Source organism: Protopterus annectens, chromosome 13.part0 (assembly GCF_019279795.1).
Source record: "Protopterus annectens isolate FY-2018-M chromosome 13.part0, PAN1.0, whole genome shotgun sequence".
NCBI lineage: Eukaryota > Metazoa > Chordata > Ceratodontiformes > Protopteridae > Protopterus > Protopterus annectens.
The window spans coordinates 297,148,165-297,171,604 of record NC_056747.1 but is presented as its reverse complement, the minus strand read 5'-3'; the positions used below and the strand labels follow the sequence as shown (position 1 = coordinate 297,171,604).

Genomic DNA, 23,440 nt, shown 5'->3' with positions numbered 1-23,440 from the left:
GGTAGTAGAGTTTTTTCTGGGAAGCTGTGAAAATGCTTATTACTGAAAGGGAAAGCCTGGCATCTCTGGCTAATGCTTAAATTGGAGGACCCATCCAGTCAGCACCATTAATAGAAGGGGAGGGAAAGCATACAGGAGAACCTGGGGCAAATTATGGAAAAGAACATCCCTCTGTGACTGTCCCTGTGGAGGGACCAGGGCAAAATAACTTTTGCACTTGTTGTTGAGCTAGGAGGAAAAAAGATTGCAGCATGGTTGTCCCCAGTGACTGAATATCTCTGCAGCCACTACTCAGTTTAGGGACCACACATAAGGCATCAGGATACATGTGCTCAATCTGAGTGCTAGAACACTGTAATTCCCTGGGATGCATGTTGCTCTGAGAAAGAGTTGTGAAGACATCATCCATTGCCATACCCTCATGGCTGCTCAATATAATGGGTAAGAGCATGTTCCTCCCTGTTTGTTTAGATAGCAGACTGGTTGAAGCCATTAAACCTATCATCTAAAGTATTAGTCTGACTGAGGGAGAATGATGTCTTATGAGAGTTGAAGCTGTCAGTTGGATGTAAAGCACCCTGTGAGGAGGAAGGTTGACTATTTGAGAAGCTGTATTCAGGTGGCATCTGAAGTATTGTACAATTTCAGTGAGAGTGAGTTGACTTTTTTCTATGTTGATGTTAATGCCCAACTCCTGAAGCAACTTGGGCAAGAGGTCTCTGTTGACACAGTGTAAGAGCTGGGGTAGCTGTTAGGAGCCAATCATCCAAATATGGGAATACCTGGGTCCCAAGCAGATGGAGCCATGCTGCTATTAATGCCATCATCTTGGTGAGCACCATGGGGGTTGTGTTGAGACTAAAAGGGCTGCATCCTTTACTGGTAATGATTGGCTCCCAGCCTGGAATGATGAAATCTCCTCAAACTCCTCCCTGTCTTTATGTGACAGTATGCATCCTTGAGTTTTATCAAGCACATCCAGATGTCCTTCCTCAGAACAGGCAAAATGGACTGAATTGTGACCATCCAGAATTAAATCACTTTGGTCCAAAATGTGTCTTAAGCCCCATTTTCTTTGGCACTAAAAAGAACCTTGAATAGACTCCAGATCCTTGCTGGTCTTTGGGGACTGGTTGGAGGACTCCTTTTCTAGTAGCTTTAAAATGTCTGCTACTGCTAGTTCCTGCTGATTGGGTGGAATACCGGGAACTGTTCTGGAGGATTGGAAAATGGAATTACATAGCCTCTAGAAATAATTTGTAGCACCCAGGAATCTGTTGTTATACTTTGCCAGGGTGCAATGTGAATTGTCCACTGACTACCTCCAGACCACTGCTGTCTGGCAACCTCTCGGGGTGATAAAAGGGTTTCTTGGAAAAGGGCCCTCTGTAACCCTGATTTTGTGGTCCGTTCTTGCCCTGTGGTAACATCCATTCTGATGACCTTCTTCTCTGCCACTGGGAGGCCTATCAGTAGAAGTCTCCTGGTAAGATCACTGTGACTTCCTGAACCACATCTTCTTACCACACCTCTGATTCCTAGAAAAGGATCACTCAGAATTAGAGTAGTGGATTCCAACAGCAGAGAGCATCTCACCATCTTGCTGGCTTCTAGTCAGAGTTTCATTGACCTTAGGATCAAACAAACTAGATCCATCATAAAGGGCATTGTGGTGATGTGAGGTATTGTCAGCTATGCGAAGAGAAGTAAGGCAGTGGATTTGTGACATATGCCAACATATCTAGCTGGAGTTTTGTAAAGAATTGTATATCATTTGTATACAAACTGATTTGTACATAAGCTTGTGTTGAAAAAATGTATTTGTAAAGCCGCTTGTGTTAAAAATGTACCACCAGTGTGTCCTGCTGGACAGAAAAGAAATATACATGTATGTCAGACTGTACTATTGTAACTGATTAAATGTATATATTGTAACAGAGGATACTGGAAGAGAAGAGCTTAAGCTCAGACCCAGCTAACTTTTAGAAAAATATCCTGAAATTAAATTACCTGGTTTAGACATTAAATATTGTATCTTATAGTTCTGATTGCAGCCAGAGACAAAATCTCTGTGAAGACAAGGACTAGGAATCCTGCTGTATTGGCCTTAGCAGTGAACTAATTGCTACCCTGGAAGGGTGGAAGTGTTGAAACGGTTTTATAGTTTCCAGATCCTATAACACATCTTAACAAAGTGCTATCTGTGTATGGTAGCACATATGTGTGAGATTCTGGTTCAGTTTCTAGTAAAGGGGGTAGTATGGGAACCAGTAGTCAGATGACCAGATATATGTGATATCATTCTGTAATCCAGCATAGAAATGATGTTTTAATTCTAGATGAGACAGAAGTCTCAGAGCAGTCTGTTTTTGAAATCAGATATAGAAGGATCACTCACCCACTTCATCTTGCCTTGCTTTAGTAAGTAACCCTGGAATAGTAATTCTTTAGATCAGTCAGGAAATTATAGTGAGATTAGTTAAGTACTGTTTTCTGTATCTGTGCAAATCTATTCATCTGTGTTATTTTAATATTTCCTGTGATTGAAACTCTGGTGTTTATTGTAAATAGGCATTTAGTATTTTCATGTTATTTTATTATTAAATATATTTAAATTTTTCATTGTGGCTGGTCTTTTAGAGACTATTTTAACCTTTGAGAGTACTTATATTTATTTGGTGAGACTATGGCAGCTCCTAAAAGCCTTGCCGCATTGGTCAAACACTATAATTTGTATTAATATTAATTTTACTCAGTATAATTGGGTACCCTTGTAAAAGCCTTAGAGTAGCTGGCTTTGGAGTGTCCTGGCGTAATTATCTACCTTATAGTCTGGGAAGAGGGGCATAACTAGTAAATCTGTGCCAGCCTTTCCCAGGTGTGTGTGTGTGTGTGTGTGTGTGTGTGTGTGTGTGTGTGTGAACATCAAATCTGAAAGAGCATGCATATGTCATCTACTTGGAGCAGGGACACAGAGCATTGGTTTCACAGAGAGGGTGGTTGAGGACTTGGCCTGGGACTCTCGGCTGAGGACTCAACTCTACAGCTCTGCCAGTGGACAGTCTTACTGGGGGCTTGGAGAGAGAGAGAGAGAGTGGAACATCTAGACCCTGGACTGAGTGTGTCCCCGTGTGCTCTTAAGGGAAATTGTGCTTGGTGCAGAGAGCTGCATCTGGAGGTACTGTGTGTATCTATCTTTATTCCAAGTGAATGTCTCTCACTGGTGTCAGTGGTGAGGATTCAGGCTTTTTGATTACTGGCCCAGAGGAGGGACATCACAGGCATTAATACAGGATATCTTGAAACTCTGCAAAGTCACAAAGATGCATCAAAGTGTGCTGGCGTACAGTAATGCCAGTGCCGGCTACCCTCGCTGTGCTATTGGCTGCATTAGAAATCAGCTGCATGGCCATGTTAGATGAAAATTGAAGAGTTGATACCTGAGATTCCACTGTTTTCTGGATATCTGTTGGCAGGAGCCCTGAAAGAGATCTGGAGATCTCTTTGGTCAAATCTATCTGAAATCAAGTGACGTGTGCTAAATAGTTCAGTGCTCATAGTGCAAAAGACATGAAGGCATATGTCCATTACCCAAAATGATCCAATGCTGTTGACTTCTTGTTAAGAGGATGGACCAAAGTGCTCTTTTCCAAAAGTGCCTTCTCAGTTGCAGCTACCACCATTGTGTCCACACATGGCCCCTTGCTTCAGTTCATTCTATTTGAAGGTGCTGATAAGACTTTGTCAGGCTTCTTGGGAATGGCTTCCAACAGATCAGGATCATTCCATGCCCTTTGAGCCATGAGGTCGACTAAGGGGTCAATGGGAGGTACCACCAGGATGCTGATGGACCAGAACCAAAGGCCTCCAAGAACACAGGCTCTTCTGGAGAAGGATTATGGTGGACCATCCCCTCTTCTGCTTCATTAATTCCAGGAAGTAACTGAAGGTTACGTCTTCAAATGGGGATCCTTCCCCTTCATCAAAGTCTGTGTCATCAGTGACAGACTCTGGGGAGAAGTCAGTGTGCTTCCACTTACACGTCTGCTTTCAGTGAACTTGCTATGTGGGAATATCATAGTGTTCTGAGTTAGACTGGAAGCTTATCAAATAAGTCTTCAGGGGTCTTGGCTCCAGTATTCCCTATGTAACAGAATATATATAGAGACAGATTCAGTGAGGAGATTTGGTGGTGCAGGTCTTTATAGATTCATAGACTGTTACTAGGCTACTGACCCAGGGGGCCTTTCTATGCCTAGCCAAGTTTTCCTGAAATAATAATAATGTCCTGCATCCCAATAGGACATTGAGGGCAACACATTTATAAGCTACCTCTCTCCATAAGAGACATTGGTGCCAGGTCCTGTGTAAATTTCCTATTCCCCATCCACTTGCCTAGGTTGTGCTAAAACCAGGTAATAGATGAATTCAGCTTCACATGGATGGGAAGCCTGTTCCATAGGAGGGGCAGTCTCTGGGACACATGTATCTGTTTCTCCAGCATGTTCTGTTTAAGTCACAGAAAACATTCAGGTCCTTAGACCTTTTATTTCTGGTACTGTTTGACTTACAAATATGGAGGATATTCATAAGTGTGGGGTTTGCAGATGTTTTGTAAGCCAGGCATAGATCAGCCCTCAGCAATCCATAGGAAACTGAGTAGAGAAAAGGGCTTTGAGGTGCTGTGCATAAGGCAGGCTTGCTAAGCCTTATATTCTTTTCATAAGCAACCTTTGAGGTTGCTGTGGTTTCTGCATATGCCTGGTCAGGTACATACCAAAGGGAACATTGTACTTTATGACTGGTCTGATAAGGGCAGAGTACAGTGGGATAATGTCCTCTCTTGACCTAGATACCATGCCCTTACTTATAAGTTGTGTAATATAAAAGGATTTCTTCACCACATGGTGGTTGAAGGTAAGGTTACTGATCCCTGACCAGGGTCAACGCTTAGGGGTGTATTATCAACATGGTAATTAGCCGGGATACTTGATTTCCCAAATGGTACAATTATGCATTTCTTAGCATTGAGTTTAAGACCATGGCTTTGGCACTATTTGTAGTTAGAGATAGATCTTCTTGAAGAATGCTCGTATCTGCAGAGGAGTGGATGATATCCCCCAGACTGCAATCATCTGCAAACTTAGTCAGCCATAAACCTTCAGCATTTGCTTCCATTTCAGAGAAATAGAGGCCAAAAAGGCGCAGGCCCAGTACCGAGCCCTGGGGGACTCTGCTAGTGACTGGCCTCTTGATGGAGGTGGCCTCACCTCTTTTGACCTCCTCTGTCCTATCAATGAGCCAGTTGGCTATCCATCGGGTGATAAAAGGGTTTATACCTAAATTAATGAGCTTGTCTATAATACCTGAGTGGGATATTGTATCAAAGCCTTAGCCAAGTTGAGGTAAACTGTCTGCACAGTCTTACCTTCATCCAATGCTCTGGTAACCCTCTCGAAAATGTCCACCAGATTTAGTAGGCATGAACTTCCTTTAACAAAGCTGAACTGTGATGGGTACAGTGCTTGCAGGTTACCCATGTCCTCATTCATCATGTCCATGACGATTATGATTCTTTCCATGTTCTTACATATGAGGCTGGTAAGACTTATGGTCGTGTAGTTACCTGGATCAGTGGTTGGACCTCTTTTATGAAGGGAATGACTGTAGCCCTATACCATTGCTTGGGCATAAAATCTGACTGAAGGCTCCAGCTGAAAAATGATTCAAATGTACCAGAGAATTCATGTTTCATGCTATTTATTAAACATCCCGGAATATTATTGAGGCCCATTGATGCAGTGTGTTTGGCACTGGAAATTGCATTAATGGCCTCTTGTGTAGTAATGGTTGGGGGGATTGTGTTATGTGGTATTTCCTTTGGACTATGAGGGGAGGAATTGGGGGGGGGGGTTGAGCTGAATCTGTCAGCCAAAAGGTTGGCAGTGGCCTCCAGTTCAGCATGGGTGATGTCATTTACAATAAGTTCTGTGCATTGTTGTGCATTTCCTCTGAGGTTATGAACATAGCTATTGAAAGCTTTGTGAATTGTCCTTTGCCTGAGAAGCTATTTTTTTCTTCAAATTTAGCCTTTTAAGTATTAATTAACCCTCTTAGGTGCCTATTTAAATTGGTCAGGGGGCTTTTAGTATGTATAGCTTTTTTCTTCCTATGCTTGGCCAAGATTTTTTTTCTTTTGTTGTATAAACAATTGATATTCTGATTCTACCAGGGTGGCTTGTCTTTTGAGTTTGTCTTATTCTTAATACGAGTGGGCCCAGCTCACTCTATACAGCTATCAATATAGCTGTACAGAAATTTTGTAAATAGCTCAGTGGATTTTGTGTGTTTATTGGGTTTGGGAGGGGAGTCCTTGGAATTTGGCCATGGTGTTGCTTAGTAGAGAGGGGTTAGTCTTGAAATATTTCCTAATGGTTTTTGGTTTCGCTGGATCCCCAGATATAATTTGTATTTCAAGTAATACTGCTTTATGGTCAGATCTGTTGAGCAAAGATATTGCATTGGGTGATGAACACTGACCTCCCCCATGTTGGTGAGTACAAGGTCAAGGATGTTCGTACCCCTGGTAGGAAAATTGACCAACTGTTCCATGGTATTAACAAAGTTTAGGAATTGCTGGGCTTGTGCATTAGAAGTACTGTAGGATTCCCAATCTCTAGAGGGGTAGTTGAGATCCCTCATGAATATCATATTGGGTTGAATGGTGAGGGACTGTAGTATATTGAGACAGGTAATATGGGTTTTCTGGACATGGAGGGGAACCTGTATGTTGCAAGGATATAGTATAACACCTTGTTTATGGTGAGTTGCACATGTATGAGTTCCAGTGAAGGTATGTTATCCCTTTGAGTCAAGACGACTCTTTAAAAAGTCTCAGAAGCCAATGATATTATTGGCTCTGAAGGAATCCTGTCCATTAACCTTGGTAAAGACTGTTCAGAACTGAGAGGCCTCAACTCTGAAGCAGATCTCAGAGACGAGCTATCGAAAGCCGAGGCACCGAGAGGTAGGGATGGCTCAGAGACTCTCAGCGTTGATCCTTCCTCCCGTTCCACAGCAGCAAAGACATACCTCTGAGAGTCTCCTGGCTCTGATTGCGTAGGAGCTGATAGAGGAAGGGATCCAGTCTGGGTCGAAGTGGAGAAAGTCATCAGCCCCAATATAGGTACCGTGGAGCAGATTAGCACCGAGCCAACTGGATCCGATAACCAGACCGGTGCTTGAGTGGATAAAGGAGGGGTGTCCAGTACTGTTCTGGGTATGTTTAATGGTGATGGCACCAAGAGAATTCAAGCTGAATTTGAGCTCTAAGGTACCTCCTCATCACCCTGTCAACATCTTGTTCTGAAAGACACCTGTAGAACTGGGTGGGAGAAGCCAAGAAGGAAAGTATGGATGATCTCTTGTCTTATAAATTAGCAAATGTAGCCTGGGGCTTACTGGTTACAGTGAAAACTGGGGCCAGTCAGTTGGCAAATAGATCCAAGCAGCTGATGGATCCTATTGCCGAAGAATCTTTGGATTGTATCCCAGAATAGGAGCCTGATCTGGTGTCCTTTTCAATGATTTTTTTCTGGTTTGTCTATATCCAATTATTTCTCTTTTTCTTTTGTTTTTCCCTTCAACTTAAACTTTTTTGTCTCTTTGCTCTTCCTCTCTTTGCTGGCTGGAGAAGCTGAAGTAGAGGGAGTAGACTCAGCAAGAAGAATCTGCTTAACTATTAGCTTTTCTTTCCTTTGTTGTATGCCCTACTGCTGAAGGAAGAGCAAATTTGACATGGGGTATTGAGGTGTTTTGCCCCATGTAGTAAACACATTGCTAGTGCGGATCCTGTGGGGACAGTTTGTGCGCACACTCGGTGCATTTTTTTAAAACCCTGTGTCTCTGACATGTTGAATGATAAATAACAATACTGAACTATCAATATAACCAACAGCACACAAAGGCAAAAATCTCAAACTGTGCAGCTAACTACTTTAAACACTACTGAAATAAATACACAGCACTCACCACTTAGAAAACTCTAGCGCCACAAAACATTATACTACTGTAACTGCTAAATACACTACTATAACTACTAAAATTTTTAGCTATCGTATGGGACCTAAGAGAACACACTAATTACTTCTAATCTGTAGGGGAGGAGCAAGGAAAGGATATAATTTCTTTTGATGAAGAACAAAGTTCAATGTTGTCCCCGAAGACACAATGAAAATCTTCCATAGCAAATGAGATCTGAGGTGATTAGGTGCAGTACAGGGAATTATGGATAGGAGAGGAACCAGAGCCCTGAAGCAGATTTTCCTAATTGGTGCAGAAGTCAGATCCTGTCAGATCCAGCAGCCCACAGTTGAATCAAATGAAAATAGACAACATTGGATCATCTGTTTCTTCATCTCTGTGCTGTTTATCATAGTTCTTTTCACAGTACCAGGTAATATTTAAGTTGCCAATCATGATATAAACAGTTATTTTAAAAGCAAAAAGCTGCAATAATTGCTAGTCTGCTGATGCAGTGGTTGGATTTACAACTACAGCCAGTGACCCATGCATACCAGTGATCTTGAGTGATGAACATCCAGCCACAATAGAAAAGTGTGTAGTTTTTTCACCTTATAGAAGGAAGTGGCACTCACAGATTGCACTGCATGAGACCCCCAATGGAGGTCACTGACATATCTTGTCTGCTAAAGAAACTCTTTGTGTGTGTGTGTGTGTGTGTGTGTCTGTCTCTGTCTATGTGAGTGTGATCAGGTTTCTGTCTGTCTGCATGCAGTATGCGCAGTTGTATCTGTTTAAGTATGCACAGCTGTGAAAAATAAAAGTCAAAATAATTCCTTTAGCTTTCACTAGGGTGCTATACTATACCAGTAGCTCTTCCTCCTCAGTCCATACTATATCACTTTACAGCAGCAGCAGTAGTAAGCTATATGCCAGCTGACATGCCAGCCTGGGATAGCCTAAACAAGAAGATCAGCTATCATGATTAAATTGGGAGGAAGGGATGGCAGGGCAACTGTTTAATGGTCACAGAGGGCAGTGACCGAGAGAGGCTTTAGAGGCCTTCCAAAAATACAAGTTTTGGTAGCATATATACTGCTAAATAGTTTGACTGGTCAAATGATCACAGCCTCATTAGTGGCTAATCTGTATTTTGTAATACACAGGGAATATAAAGTTTCTTAAGCAAGAGGTATGCTGGTACTGTGGCAGTACAACTGACAAGCAAGTCTTGATTCTGTCAGTTTTACTGATTTTCTAGTAGTGGTTGCATTTGATGTCACTATGCCACAGATGACTTTTACTTGCTCTTCACTGGCACTCTTATAACAGTGTACTGTGATGTCAGCTTTATGATGGTAATATTTTTTATCTTATTTTTGTCATTCTTCAATGTAGTTAGATTTGACTAATTGGCACTGAAGTACAGCAAGCTGCCTGGAAGGCCTCAAAATAGCTCTAAAACACAGAGAAAACAAACCTACCAAACATTTCAGACATGTAAGGCAGTTTTCTTTAATATTGTTTATTTTTTATTTAAAAATGTATGAAGGAATATAATAGCTACAGTGCTTCTTTTGGTCTGAGCACCTGTGAAAATAATGTACAGTTTAATTCAGCTTACATCTTTCAGTTCCTTATTAATTTGAAAATCTGAGATTAAAGTTCATTTGGCATCTGTCAGAAGTTTGGATCTGAGATATCTGTAGTCTTTGTTCCAATAATTCTCTCCTCCCACTTTGACAGCTGTTCAACAAAGCCACGGTTTGGTCTTATATTCATTTTGCACTTTCGCATATATTTCCAAGCATACTAAAGAAACAAATAAAATTAACCAGTTTGGACATTCAATGAACTTTGTATTATTCACACATGAATACCATTGTTTATACTGAGCAACATAGTTATCAAAGGTTTGACTAATGGTGATAAAAAAAAGAAAGTCTAAAACTGAAATCAGTTCAAAGTTATCTAAAACCCCAGCAGTGCAGGGCTATAATGCCTTCCACACATTTAGACCAGCTATTGCAAAGGAAAGGACAAAAGGTGTGTGAAGAAATTAGTTTTTTTATGAGAAAAGAAATCAGGAATGGAATCCATTTTTAATTAAAATGGAGTCTAGGTTCATATGACTTAGAATATTATTTCTTCTCCAGATATAAGCATATTCTTATGCTTTGTTAGCTCAGCTACACAGAAATAGCATTAGCTATTCAGTATGGTCAAGGTTATGATATGAAAGCATGGGGATGTACTATCAGCAGGATCTTTTAAGAAAAAAGAAGTTATGTCTTACCATAATGTTCCATCTGTATTGTTGATCCTCGTTCAGACATTACGCATGGGTATTGGTTCCGAGCCGGCCATTTTCCAAGCTCATGTCAGCTTCAAACTCTCAAGCTAAACTCTTACCCACAACCCCCCTCTCCCTGTTAACTCAGATTGAGTTTGCAAGTCAAAGAAGGTAGAGACTACCCCTGGTCAAATAACCTAAAAGAACCGGATGGTGGGATCCACTAGAAACCACAGGAGGGGGAAGGAGGGAGGGTCGTAATGACTGAACGAGGATCAACAATACAGAGGGAACGTTATGGTAAGACAATACTTCTTTATCTGATATTGTTAATCCTCGTTCATTCATTACGCATGGGACAGAGTCCCCAGCTACCTCTATTCCTGGGAGGCTCTCATGGAAGGACATTCCTGAGCACCATAGAACCGAAAGATGCTCTTCCCCTGGAGTCCAAATCCAATTTGTAATGATTGATGAAGGTATGAGGTGTAGCCCAAGCTGCAGCTGTACAGATGTCATGTAAAGAAGCTCTGGCATGGAAGGCAGCAGAAGGTGCCACCGACCTTGTTGAATGAGCTTTGTATAAATAAAGGTCACACAGTCCTTCAGCCATCTAGCTAATGTGACTTTAGCAACAGCAGATCCTAATCTAGGTCCAGAAAAGGCCAAAAATAACTGCTCAGATTTTTGAAAGAGTTTAGTCCTGTTTAAGTAAAAACGGATTTGCCTGTGTATATCTAGGGTATGTAGGCAATACTCTCCTTTGTTTGAATGATTGGGAAAGAAAACTGGCAATTCAATGGCTTGATTAATGGACATTTCAGAGATCACTTTAGGCAGAAATGACGGATTAGTTCTCAGAGACACTCTATCTCTATGAAAAATCAAGTATGGGCTCTTGATACATAAAGCTTGAAGTTCAGAAATACATCTGGCAGAAGTAATAGCGGCCAAAAACAAGTTTTCCATGACAAATACTTGAGGTCGCAAGAAGAGGCTGGTTTGAAAGGTGACATTGTCAGAGCTTGTAGAACTAATGATAAATCCCATGGTTGAATAGGTTCTCTAAAAGGTGGCTTCAGAGGATTCATACCTTTTATGAAGGTCTTGCACAATTTATGGGACATAAGAGAGGAATCTTGGACACCCTCATGAAAATTAGAAATTGCAGCCAAATGAACTCTAATGGTAGAGGCCGATAGACCCGATTGAAACAGGTCGGTCAGATAGTCTAGTATTATTGACACTGGTGCTGAAAAGGGATCTACTTGTTTATCTTTCAGCCAACAGGTAAATCTTTTCCACTTGCTCAGATAAGTAATTCTAGTGGAAGACTTATGAGAAGCAATGAGAATATCACATACTGGTAAAGAAAGATCATTCTGCCTGGCAATCAAGGGAATTGGAGTAGCAAAGCTGTGAGCTTCAGGCTGTTCAAGTTGGGATGAATCAGGTTCTGTGGGTGTGAGATCAACTCTGGGGTTGGATGGAGAATCCATGGTCGATCTAGTAGGTGAGGCCAAAGGAAGGGGAACCAAATCTGTCAAGGCCAATATGGTGTTATGAGGATCACCTTGCACTTCAACCGATGGGCTTTCTTCAGAAATTGGGGAATGAGGGGAAGGGGAGGAAATGCGTAAAGAAGACCTGAGGGCCAGTCGTGGACTAGAGCATCCCTGAGTGACTGTACCGGAGGGGGAATCAGGGCGAAGTAGTTGCTGCATTTGTAGTTGGTCGGGGATGCAAAGAAGTCGCAGCAAGGATGGCCCCAGTGGTGGAAGATCTCCGCCGCTATCAAGGGATTCAGGGACCACTCGTGAGGTTGAAGAATGCACCTGCTGAGTCTGTCTGCTATCATGTTGGAACTCTCGGGAATGTGCGTTGCTAGAAGAAAATGGTTGGTAGCCATCGCCCATTGCCATATCCTCATAGCCTCTCGACAAAGGGCATAAGATTTGGTTCCACCTTGCTTGTTGATGTACCAGACCACCACCATGTTGTCTGATTGAATCGCAATTGTCCGAGATGGCAGCAGGGGATGGAATGCTTGCAGCGCCAGAAGCACCGCCCTCAGCTCTAGGACATTTATATGCAGATGGGTCTCCAGTTTGGACTAAGTGCCTTGGACTGTCTGTCCCTGACATAGCTCCCCCCCACCCCATCAGGGAGGCATCCGTGGTCACTGTGGCCTTGGGTTGCTGGGGGAGAAGGGGCGAGACCATTGTGAGAGATTGTGTGTCATCCACCACTTTAAATCCTGTTTGAACCTGTGGGTTACTCGAATCATGGCTGAAAGAGGATGCTGAAAAGGATACCATTGGGTGAGCAGTAGCCATTGTAGAAGCCTCATGTGAAACCTGGCCAGGAGAACAATGGTGATGGAGGCTGCCATGGAACCCAACAGCTGTAGAATTGAGTGAGCCATGGATATTTCCTTTGAAAGGATTGTAATTAGTTGTTGCTTTATCCTTAGAATTCTGTGCTCTGGGATAGCAGCTCTGCAGTTTTTTGTGTCCAAGATAACCCCTATGAATTCTGTTGACTGAGATGGGGTGAGATTGGATTTCTGCCAGTTTATGGTTATGCCTAGCCTTTGAGAGTATGCCATTGCTTTTTCCAATAGATGTTTGGTGAGGGCAGAAATGAGCCAGTCATCTAGGTATGGAAACACCTGGAATCCTTGAAGTCACAAGTGAGCTGTGACAACTGCCATGCACTTTGTGAACACACTGGGGGCTGTAGGGAGTCCAAAGGGCAGTACTCTGAACTGGTAATGACTGGCTCCTGCACGGAAGCGCAGAAATCTTCTTGATGGCCTGTCCACTTTTATGTGGTAGTACGCTTCTTGAAGATCTATAGAGCACATCCAATCATCTTTTTCCAAAAGCAGGAGGATAGACTGTATTGTGACCATCTGGAATTTTTGTACTCTCACAAACTTGTTCAATACACTGAGATCTAAAATTGGTCTCCAGTCCCCGGTTTTCTTTGGCACCAGAAATAGTCGAGTAGAATCCGGATCCTATCTGGTCTGGAGGGACTATTTGGATGACTCTTTTTCTTAGCAGCTTTTCTATCTCTAGTGCTGCTTCTTCCCTTTGACTGGGTGGAACATCGGGCAGATTTTTTGAAGGAATGGGACTAAGATCAAAGGGGATATGATAACCTCTGGTTATGATCCTTTGTACCCAAGAATCAGTGGTGATGGTTAGCCAGGCGGAAGAGTACAAGGAGAAATGTCCCCCAACCACCTCCAGAGGAAAGGGGTTGGGCCGCTCTTCAGGAGCACTGTTAGGATTGACCAGGGAAAGAATCCCTGGAACCCTGGTTACACTGTCCCCCTCTGCCCCGAAAGGAGCATCTTCCCTGTGAGTTTCCCCCTCTGCCTCTGGAGGAAAACTTGGCCTGTGTGTCATGGAAATGACCCTGAGATTTCTTGAACCATATCTTCCCACTCTTTTGGTTTCAGGAGAAAGAATGTTGATGGGAAGAATAACGGACACCCATGGCAGAAAGAGTCTTACCGTCCTGTTCACATCTGGCCAGTGTGCTTTTAACTTTGGGCCCAAACAATGAGGAGGGCTCAATGGGGGCATTAAGAAAAGAAGACTTAAAGGGTTCTGCGAAGTTGCACAAGCATATCCAGGCATGTTGTCTCAAGACCGTAGCTGAACCTGCTGCTCTAGCTGCTCCTTCTGATGCGTGAGATATCAGTCGCATAGAGGATTTAGATATAGACTCAATGGTGGACAGCTGAGAGGCCAACTTATCACGGACCTCATCAGACACGGCACCAGCCAAGGTTTCATAGAGCTCAGAGACCAGATCCCTTTGAATCCTAGTAAAATGTGCCATATAATTCAGGGACCTGATAGCAAAGGTTGCTGAAGCAAAGGTGTGCTTCCCTATCCTGTCCAGGGCCCGGGACTCTCTATTAGGCGGATGGACAGTCTGTCTTTCTTCTTCTGCCAGATCCTTTTTTGTTGCGGCTGCCACCACCAAAGCATCCACAGGAAGACCTTTGGACCAATGGGGATCCAAAGCAGGGGGTGACAAGATCTTATCTGGCCTCCTGGGAATATCTTCGACGGTATCAGGAGCCTTCCAAGCACGCTGCACGATGAGCTTGACAAGTTCATCGGCAGGTGGAGTAATCCAGGAGGTAGGGGGCAAGGCGCAACAGGTCTGCAGGAACACAGATTCCTCAGAGGTCGGATTAGAGGACTGCCAGTCACCTCTCTGTTTCAGGATTTCAAGGATACCGCCAAAGGATACCTCAGAGGGTGACCGAGGGGATCCTCCCCCTCATCGAAACCTGTGCCGGAGGTCTAGGCACCGAAAGCACTGGAGCTGACTGAGAAAGCTCTGGAGCCGAAACTTTAGCCTTTTTAGGTTTTGGTTGGCGGGAGTCCCCAGCTGGGGATGAAGGCAAAGATTTAGCCTTAGTAGAAACTTCCAAGGATTTCTTATGGGCTCTAGGAGGGGTTGAGGCCTCCAACCCAGAAATAGCCTCTGAAAAGGGAGATTTTAGAAGTCCCTTCAGTATCAGCTTGTTTTTCCTTTCCAACAAGGTTCTATTAGAAAAATTGTCACAAACAGTATAGGGTGGATCACCAGACAAATGGGAAGCTCCCAAACAATAAACATAGAAAGAGTGTGCATCAGAAGTAGGCAGTTTGTGTCCACAATCAGAACACCGCTTAAATCCCGGACTGCCTTTCTTATCTGCCATGACAGTAAATTCAACAGTAGAAAAAATTAATTACCAACAATGGTACAAGAGAGTACCCGAAGGTATGAGAGAAAAAGGGTGAAAGGATTACCAACGATGGTAAAGAGAATACCTCGCGGTAAAGTGGTAAAGAAAAGGCAGAAAAACCTGAAGAAAATATATAAGCTAAATGCGATAGGGTAAGAGACAATAAAATATGAACTTTTCTGTCAGAAAAGTAGTCTATAAATCTATTAAACAACAATTGACTATACTTGGCTCAAGAGAAGTAGCTTGACACGACCGAATGGCAACGTGGCAAACGAAATCTGAGGTAACAGGGAGAGGGGGATTGTGGGTAAGAGTTTAGCTTGAGAGTGTGAAGCTGACGCAAGCTTGGAAAATGGCTGGCTTGGTTCCGAGCTTGGAACCGATACCCATGCATAAGGAATGAACGAAGATTAACAATATCAGATCTTGTATTCTTTCTGGTCATTTGGCTAAAACTATATAGTAATTGTTTCAGTTATACTTTGTGATTTTACTATAAAAATAAGAGCTTTCCCTTTGGTCAGGGAGACACAGGTTTATTTTATTTGGTTTCCCGCAATGGTTTTCTGCAATAAAGAGATTACTTGCTTAGCTGAAATCTGAGTTTTGTATCTTTCCTTAACAGGTAGAAAAGTCTCAGTTTACATAAAAATGACACCTCAAGACTTGATGCATATGAGTTTCTCTGCAGCCAAACTACCACAGGAAAAGTCCCATATTGTATATTTGCAAGCTATAGATTCCCCTATATGACCCAGGAATCCCAAAACACCTACTTGGGTTGAATGGGGAATATCCCCAGTACATTTAACATCATATTTGTGAGCAGGTTTAATTACCCCATTATAAACTCAGAAATTCTTGGACTTTGTACACATACCCTGGACCACTGAGTCTGTATACCCACTAGGGATGCTAACATCCTTGACATGATTCTCAGAAACTCTGTCTCCTTAGAAATAAAAATAAAACTGGGACCCCCATCTACGCCTAGAAGTTTTAGGAATTATTCTAAGGCAAACTTCCTACTATTAAATGACACACTGGCAATATTTAAGTCCCCCCCCAAAAAAAAAAAACCTTTAAACACTTCTGCCTATGTAGAATTGTTCAAAGAAATCCTGTACAATCATGTTAACGGCTTCATAGAGACAGCTGTACATACTAGGAATAAGCACAGGACAAACTCAAAAAACAAACCACCCTGGTGGATCCCAACATCAATAGGTTGTATAACAAAACAAAGGTAATCATGGCAAAATTAGGAAATGCTTTGCTCAGTAAGATAAAAAAAACTCTTATCAATCTAAGCAAGCAACTAAGGGGGCTAACAAATACTATCAAAATCAAATTTTAGGTAAAAATACCCTCCCAGACCAACGGCAATCACAAGGCATTCTTCGGATATGTCCAAAACCTCAAAGGCAATACACAGTAATGTGCTGAACTAACTGGAAATGGAGCCATCTATACTGAGGCAGAAGATACAGCAAATCTACTGACTGACAAATTCAGATCAAATTTTACCCGACCTCCTCAGGAAATACCCTCAACCATAACTCCCCTGTCTATCACTAGGGAACAGGTCCTCAATGCACTCTCCAAGGCCAGGAGTACTGCATCCAAATTCCTGGGATGAAAAGAAACAACAAAGTTGCTGAGATTTGTGAATAACCTTTGTTTTACCAAAATAATACCTGAGCTGTCTGTGTAGGTCCAGGGTATGGAGAACCTAGATAAAAAGGAAGGAAGTTGAGTAAACTGATTAAGGGACAACTCATTAACCACCTTGGGCATAAAAAAAAGGATTAGTACAAAAAGACCCTGGACTGGGTTTCTGAAAAAGTAAAAAAAAAAAAAAATAATGGTCATAAGAGCCTGAAGCTGAGAAATTCTCTTGGCTGAAGTGAGAGCTGAGTACAAAGTTGCAAGGAAGCCGAACTGGCAGTTTCAAAAGAAGCCTAAGTCAATTTTTCAAGAAATAAACTGAGGTCTCAAGTAGGAGTAATAGGCCTTCTTGGGGGCCTGATATGAAGGATGCCTTTTAGAAACTGCTTGACATCAACTCAAGAGGCCAAATGAGGGTTCAAGGGTGGAGAAGCAGAGATACCGGACAGTTGAGCTTTAAGTGTAGAATATGCCAAGTCAGCATGGAGCAGATCACACAAATAAGAGAGAACCAGAGAAACCCCTACTGAGAAGGGATCCTGATGGCGAGAGATGCACCAAACAAGACATATATGATTTTCTGGTATTAGGGTTCCTATCCTCCTGCAGAACCCAAAGCACATCCAGAGAAAAGAGGTGTCTAAAAGCAATATAAACCCTATCACTCACAGTGTCATTTGAAGAGTTGACAGGTGAGGATTGATAAGAACTCCCTTGTCTTTTGTGCACTCTGTGAGCTAACTTGTGGTGATTGGCTCTAGCCAGATGAAAAAGAAGGGGGTTACCAGTGCTGTCTGGGCCAAAAGGGAGTCATCAATAAGATTTTAGGAGAGTCCTGCTTGATCTTGTTCCAAATACTTGGCAGCAGAGGAAGGGGAGGAAAGGCATACAAAAACATTCCTTCCAAGGAAAAGAGAGAGCATCCACCTTCTAAGCCAGAGGACTTGGCACTCTTGAACAGACTAGAGAAAGTTGTCTGTTCAAAGGGGAGGTAAAATGATTTACCTGAGGAATACCCCACCAATGGACAGTGTCCAGAAACGGATCTTTGTGCAGCATCTTTTCATGAGCATGTGTTCTGGACCTGCTCAGAAAGTCTGTCACTAGGTGGGCGTGGCCAAGGATGAACACAGGATAGCAGCAGATTTCTTCAGCTCCACCAATTTCATTACACTGATAGGAATTAATTACTTAAAAAATTAATTTTTGAAGTAATTTTCTTTCTAAATATGTTTGTTTTATATAGTTCTTGAACTATATCTAAAAAAGAAAGGAAATTTTAATAATATTCCTGTCAGAAATCACTTTGGAAATTTTCCTGTCAGTTTATCAGTCTGAAATGAGTTCCAGTAAGACAAATTCTCAAGACTCCAGCATCAAGAAAGAACTTCAGTCTCTGATAACTATAATCCAGCAACTTATTGCTAAGATGGATAAAATGGATACTAAAATTGATACCTTCATAGATAAAGCTACAAAACAAATAGACTTGTTACATATAGACCTGCAACAACAGAAGATCCAGATGACAGGCATAGAAGAAGCTGTGAATGACATGGAAAATAGAATCCAAGAAGAGGAAATCAACATTGAGTTTCTGCTGAAACAAAATACACATTTACAAACAAAGCTGGATGACCTGGAAAATAGATCTAGGCGCAATAACATTAGGATTTTTGGACTGCCAGAAAATATTGAAGGTAACAATATTACTTCTTTTTAACAACATGGCTCCCTAAAACTTTAGACTTACCAGAAGCATTCTCTTTTGGTATCGAAAGAGCACATAGATCTATAGCTAATACTAACTCTAACAAAACTATCCTAGATCAGTTATAGTTAGATTTCTATCATCTTTGATAAAGAGATGGTTCTTAAATCTGCTTGGGCTAAAGCTCCTGTTAAGATTAATGAGACAACTGTGCGTTTTGACAATGACTATTCTTCCTTGGTAATAGCTAAAAGAAAAGTTTTTCTGCCACTAATAAGGGAGCTTAAAAAGCACAGTTTAAAACATACCTTCTGTTTCCTGCCAAGCTAAAAATCTTCCTTCCTGATGGTCCTAAAATTTTGATGACTTAGACTCTGCTTTACTGTTTATCAAAAAAAATAAGATTTTGGATAAAATAGAGGAAATGGAATGGGCTAGTCCTTCATTAAAGAGACTGGCAACTGAAACTTCGTGGAAGACTTCAGAGAAGAAGAAGAGACTAAAAACAAATGATTTGTTCTATGTTTTTTTCTTTTTCTCTCATCATTTTACTTCATTATTAATCTTTTTAAATATAGTTCCTGCATTTCCAGAAAGCCACAAATATTCTGAAAAAGATTTAATCAAAGTTATTCTCTGTGTGCAAAGAAATGTTTTGTTTCATAGCCAGTCAAAATATCTGAGGAACTAATAACAAGCTATTATTCAATTTGTTTCTCTTTCTGAAAAAGAGAAGTAAGGTCAGTAATTTGATACACTTTTTTTTCTCTTTTTCTTCTTTTCTTTGTTTAAACAATGACATTCTATTTAGATTATGTAGTGGGTAAAGGGTGGGGGAGGGCATGGAGAGAAGAGTAATGAAAATATGATAAATGGAATAATAACATATTTATTCCTTGTAAAAAGTTTATATGTTCTTCAAATGCTATTCCTAATTATACTTTCTTGATTATACTGCTTATGCTTGTTTGTAAATAATCTGTCATGCTTTAACTAATAATAATTAGAACTAAATAATAGTAAATAATATGTTTTATTTTTAACTCTATTAATATAAACAGTAAGTAATATTCCATTGTATATACTTCTTATAGCTTTCTCTTACATTTTTTTTATTTCTGCTTTACACTCTTATTTTCTACTCTCTTTTTCTTTTCTTTATTCTTTCTCTTTATTTTTTTTTTCATATTAATATATAGAAATGCTTTTGATCATATAGACACAGTAAATAATAAGATTTGCATAAAAATTGAGTTGGGACAAAAATATTGAGTTTTATTACTTATTAATAACTTTGGGCTTAATTTCACTTACATAGAGGCTGTAATAATCTGTAAAATACATCGTGAAGGTTTTGTCATGTTTAGATGTATTTACACTGCTAAATGAATGTCACTAGTTTTTAACAAGTTTCCCGCCAAAATGTTAAGGGAGACAATTTGGGATGTGGGCTACCTCATGAACAGTGTCCTCGAGTTGGTTTAAAAGCTTCAACTCTCAGAATTCTCAGAGAGAAGCTGAAAGCAGTCAATCTGACCTTTGACCCAGATATCACACTGACACATTGCAGATTCAGGAAGAACACTCTACCAGGAAGTAGAACTGATGCAAATGAGACTATGTGAAGGAAAATGAACTCTTTAACATTTAAATGTGAGTTATTTTATATAATTACTTAAATATCTATGTTATAATTCATAAAATATGTCAGTTATAATGATTTTAAATGATGCAGTTTCTTGTAGTAAGTAAATGTCTTATTTTAGAAGGCATAGAAAATGAAACATTTATTCAAGTGTTTTTGAAAATCTACTTGACTGCAGCATACTAATCTGTGTTAAAACTTATGTTCCAAACATATACATTACTATAACTCATTTAATTCATCTGATTGACAAGCATAAATAACTTTATAACTCTATTCTGGAAGAAATTGTCATGTGATATATTTTAAAGCAGTAGTATAGACATACAAGATACAGATGGCTTTTTTTACAATAATGCAAGTGTTTCTGAGAATTTGCATAACTATGCAGTATGATTTATAACAATTTCTATAAATATAATATTTTATTCTATTGACAATAATGAGTATGAGTAAAATGCTCATATACAAGCAATTCAAGGTTTTTTTTGGAAGCTGTTGACTGCATTTACATGACAGAAAATAGATGCATCTTAATATATGTAATGTCTGAACTATATTAGCCAAAGTTTTTGATTTAAATGAATGTTAGAGCTTATTTTTACATGCTTTAAATAAATTAATATGTAAATATGCCTTCCTTTCTCTCTCTCTCTCTCTCTCTTTCACTCTCTCTCCCTCTTTCACGTCTTTTATTTCTCTCTCTCCTCTTGGTTCCTAATATCAAGATTATTTGAATGCTATTTGAATACAAGTGTATTATATTACATAGATGTATATAGTAGTATGAATAGTTTTTTTTAAAAAAAAAGTTTATTTTAGTTTATATGATACTGTTTTATCAAATGTGTAGTCTTGTCTTGCTAGATAATTGAATTGAAAGCTGTTAATTTAAGTTAAATATAACCAGTATTAAATTGATAAGGTGGTAGCTGAGGTACTGCTGCTTAAGGTAGGGGGTTAACTTGAGTGGTAAATACTACTCTAAGTTGGAGTTTTTAACTCCAGGCTGGATGCAAGGTTTAATCCTTACATTATTGTCACTTGTTCATTGTTATATGTATATAGTTTTGACATCCACAATATATTTTGTACACTCATTGTCACTACAAACAAAATTGAATCCTATACAAAATCCCATAAGAGATTCAATAAATACAGCTATATTTAAAGGTACACCTAAAGGAGGAGATGTAACATTACTTATGTTGTTATTTGTTATTTTGATCATAAGATTCTTAAGTTTTAAAAATGCCAAATGACATCTTTAAAAGGAATTTCTTTAAACATTAATGGATTGAATAATCCGTGTAAAAGGGCAAGCCTAATAAGATACATTAATTTACATAAGGCCAACTTAGTCTTCCTGCAAGAAACCCATCTCTTGAAAAAAGATATTGATAAACTAGCCACAAACAAATATACAGTATTGGTTAGTTCAGAGCACACTCAGAAAAAAAGAGGAGTGGCTATTTTATGGAATAAAAGTATGCCTATTCCTAAAACCATTAAGTCTTATCAGGATGACAAAGGAATGTTTTGTATGGTTACAATACAAATTAATGGGAAGACTTACACTTTAATTAATGTATATTGGATACCTGGAATTGGTATTAATACAGTGAAACATCATCTTGATAAGATCATATCATTCTCTATAGGAGATATTATTTTAGCTGGTGACTTTAATTGTATACTACATGAAAGTGATACTACCACTATAGGAAAAAGAAGAATTACATCTAATGCAAAACATTTAAATGATTTTGCTAATTCTTATCATTTGAATATTAATAATCAGATAGATTCAAAATCATTACCATACACCTTTTTTTCTAACAGATACAAAACTTATTCAAAAATAGATAGGGTCTTTATTTCTAACCAGATGGTAACAGATTTAATTAATTCCAAAATCATTTCATGTCCTATATCTGATCATAATTCAATTGTTTTTGAATTCATGATAAAAAATACTCATAATGTTCAGATCAAAAGGATACCAGCATACTTAACTCAACTAAAAGACTATAAAGAATATATACTTTCAGAAGTAAAACATTTTTAGACATAAATAATACTCCTGAAGTCTCCATTGTCTATGTTTGGGATGCCTTAAAATCATATCTATACGGACAAAGTATCAGATGGTATAATAATAAAAGGAAATCTTGGGATAAGGAATTGTTAGATATTCAAAGTAAATTAGACTCTTATAAACATAATAATAAAGAAAATATTATGGACAAGAAAGTTATTGAAGAAATAAACAAACTAAATGAGAAATACAAAGAAATTTTAACTCATAAAGTTAAAATAACTTTAGAGAAATACAAGTTTTGTCTTATTCAATAAGCCCCAAATACTTACATAGACTTAAAAATAAAACAAAAGGTTGAATAAACAAAACCATATCAAAGAAATCTTTTCTCTAAGGAAAAAGAAGAGTGTTTCTAGTATACCAGAAATACTAGATGAATTTAGAAATCACTTTCACAAAATTAACCATAATAACATTAACATGGAACCTAAAGATAAAATAAAGGAGTTTATAACCACAAACATGAATAAAAAGCTTAATAAACAACAGATTAAACTATTGGACAAAAGTATTTCATATACAGAGGTTATTACACAAATAAATAAGCTTAAATCAAACAAAGCACTGGGTAATGATGGTATTATACCAGAGATATATAAAATCCTTTCTAAAAGTACATATTCATTAATACATAAGGTTTTATTTTGGCCCAAACTGAGTTAATAAACCCCCATCTTGGCAATATACATTTATTTCGCCAATTTTAAAACCTAATAAAGATCCAACTAGATGTACTTCATATCGGCCCATCTCATTACTTAATGTTGATTATAAAATGTTTATGAGTATTTTGCTGATAGATTGAAGACAATCATCCCGGCATTATAGATATAGATCAGACAGGCTTCATTGTAAATAGAAATACTTTTGATAATATAAGAAGAACTTTAACATTAATTGATTTTGCAAATAGGAAAAAGAAAGATTTAACACTTATTAGTCTTGATATAAGTTCAGCATTTGATTCAGTAAGTTGGGACTATCTGTTTACCTTACTGAAGTGCACAAACTTCTCAGATGCATTTGTAAATCTAATTGAGCATTTATACAAAGGAACATTGGCTTATATTAAGGTAGGAACATATGTCTCACAAAAATACCCATTTTAAAGGTACAAAACAAGGATGTCCACTTTCTCCACTATTATTCACTTTAGTAATGGAGCCTTGGGCTAATTTGATCAGAAACAGTACTGACATAGAGGGTTTTGAAATAGATGAAAATACAACATCCAAAAT

General features: G+C 39.3%; 1 protein-coding gene across 8 annotated transcripts in view; it reads right to left on the bottom strand.

Annotated features, from left to right (window-relative positions):
- Window positions 1–9,536: 9,536 nt before the first annotated feature.
- The window catches only part of STYXL1 (serine/threonine/tyrosine interacting like 1), a 1,008,156-nt gene continuing 994,252 nt past the window's right edge, over window positions 9,537–23,440 (bottom strand). For all 8 annotated transcript variants that reach the window (XM_044053876.1, XM_044053881.1, XM_044053880.1 and 5 more), the window contains one exon: window positions 9,537–9,834. In XM_044053876.1, the coding sequence (XP_043909811.1) occupies window positions 9,703–9,834 (132 nt within the window). In that variant the 3' untranslated portion in view covers window positions 9,537–9,702. The remainder of the gene's footprint in view (window positions 9,835–23,440) is intronic.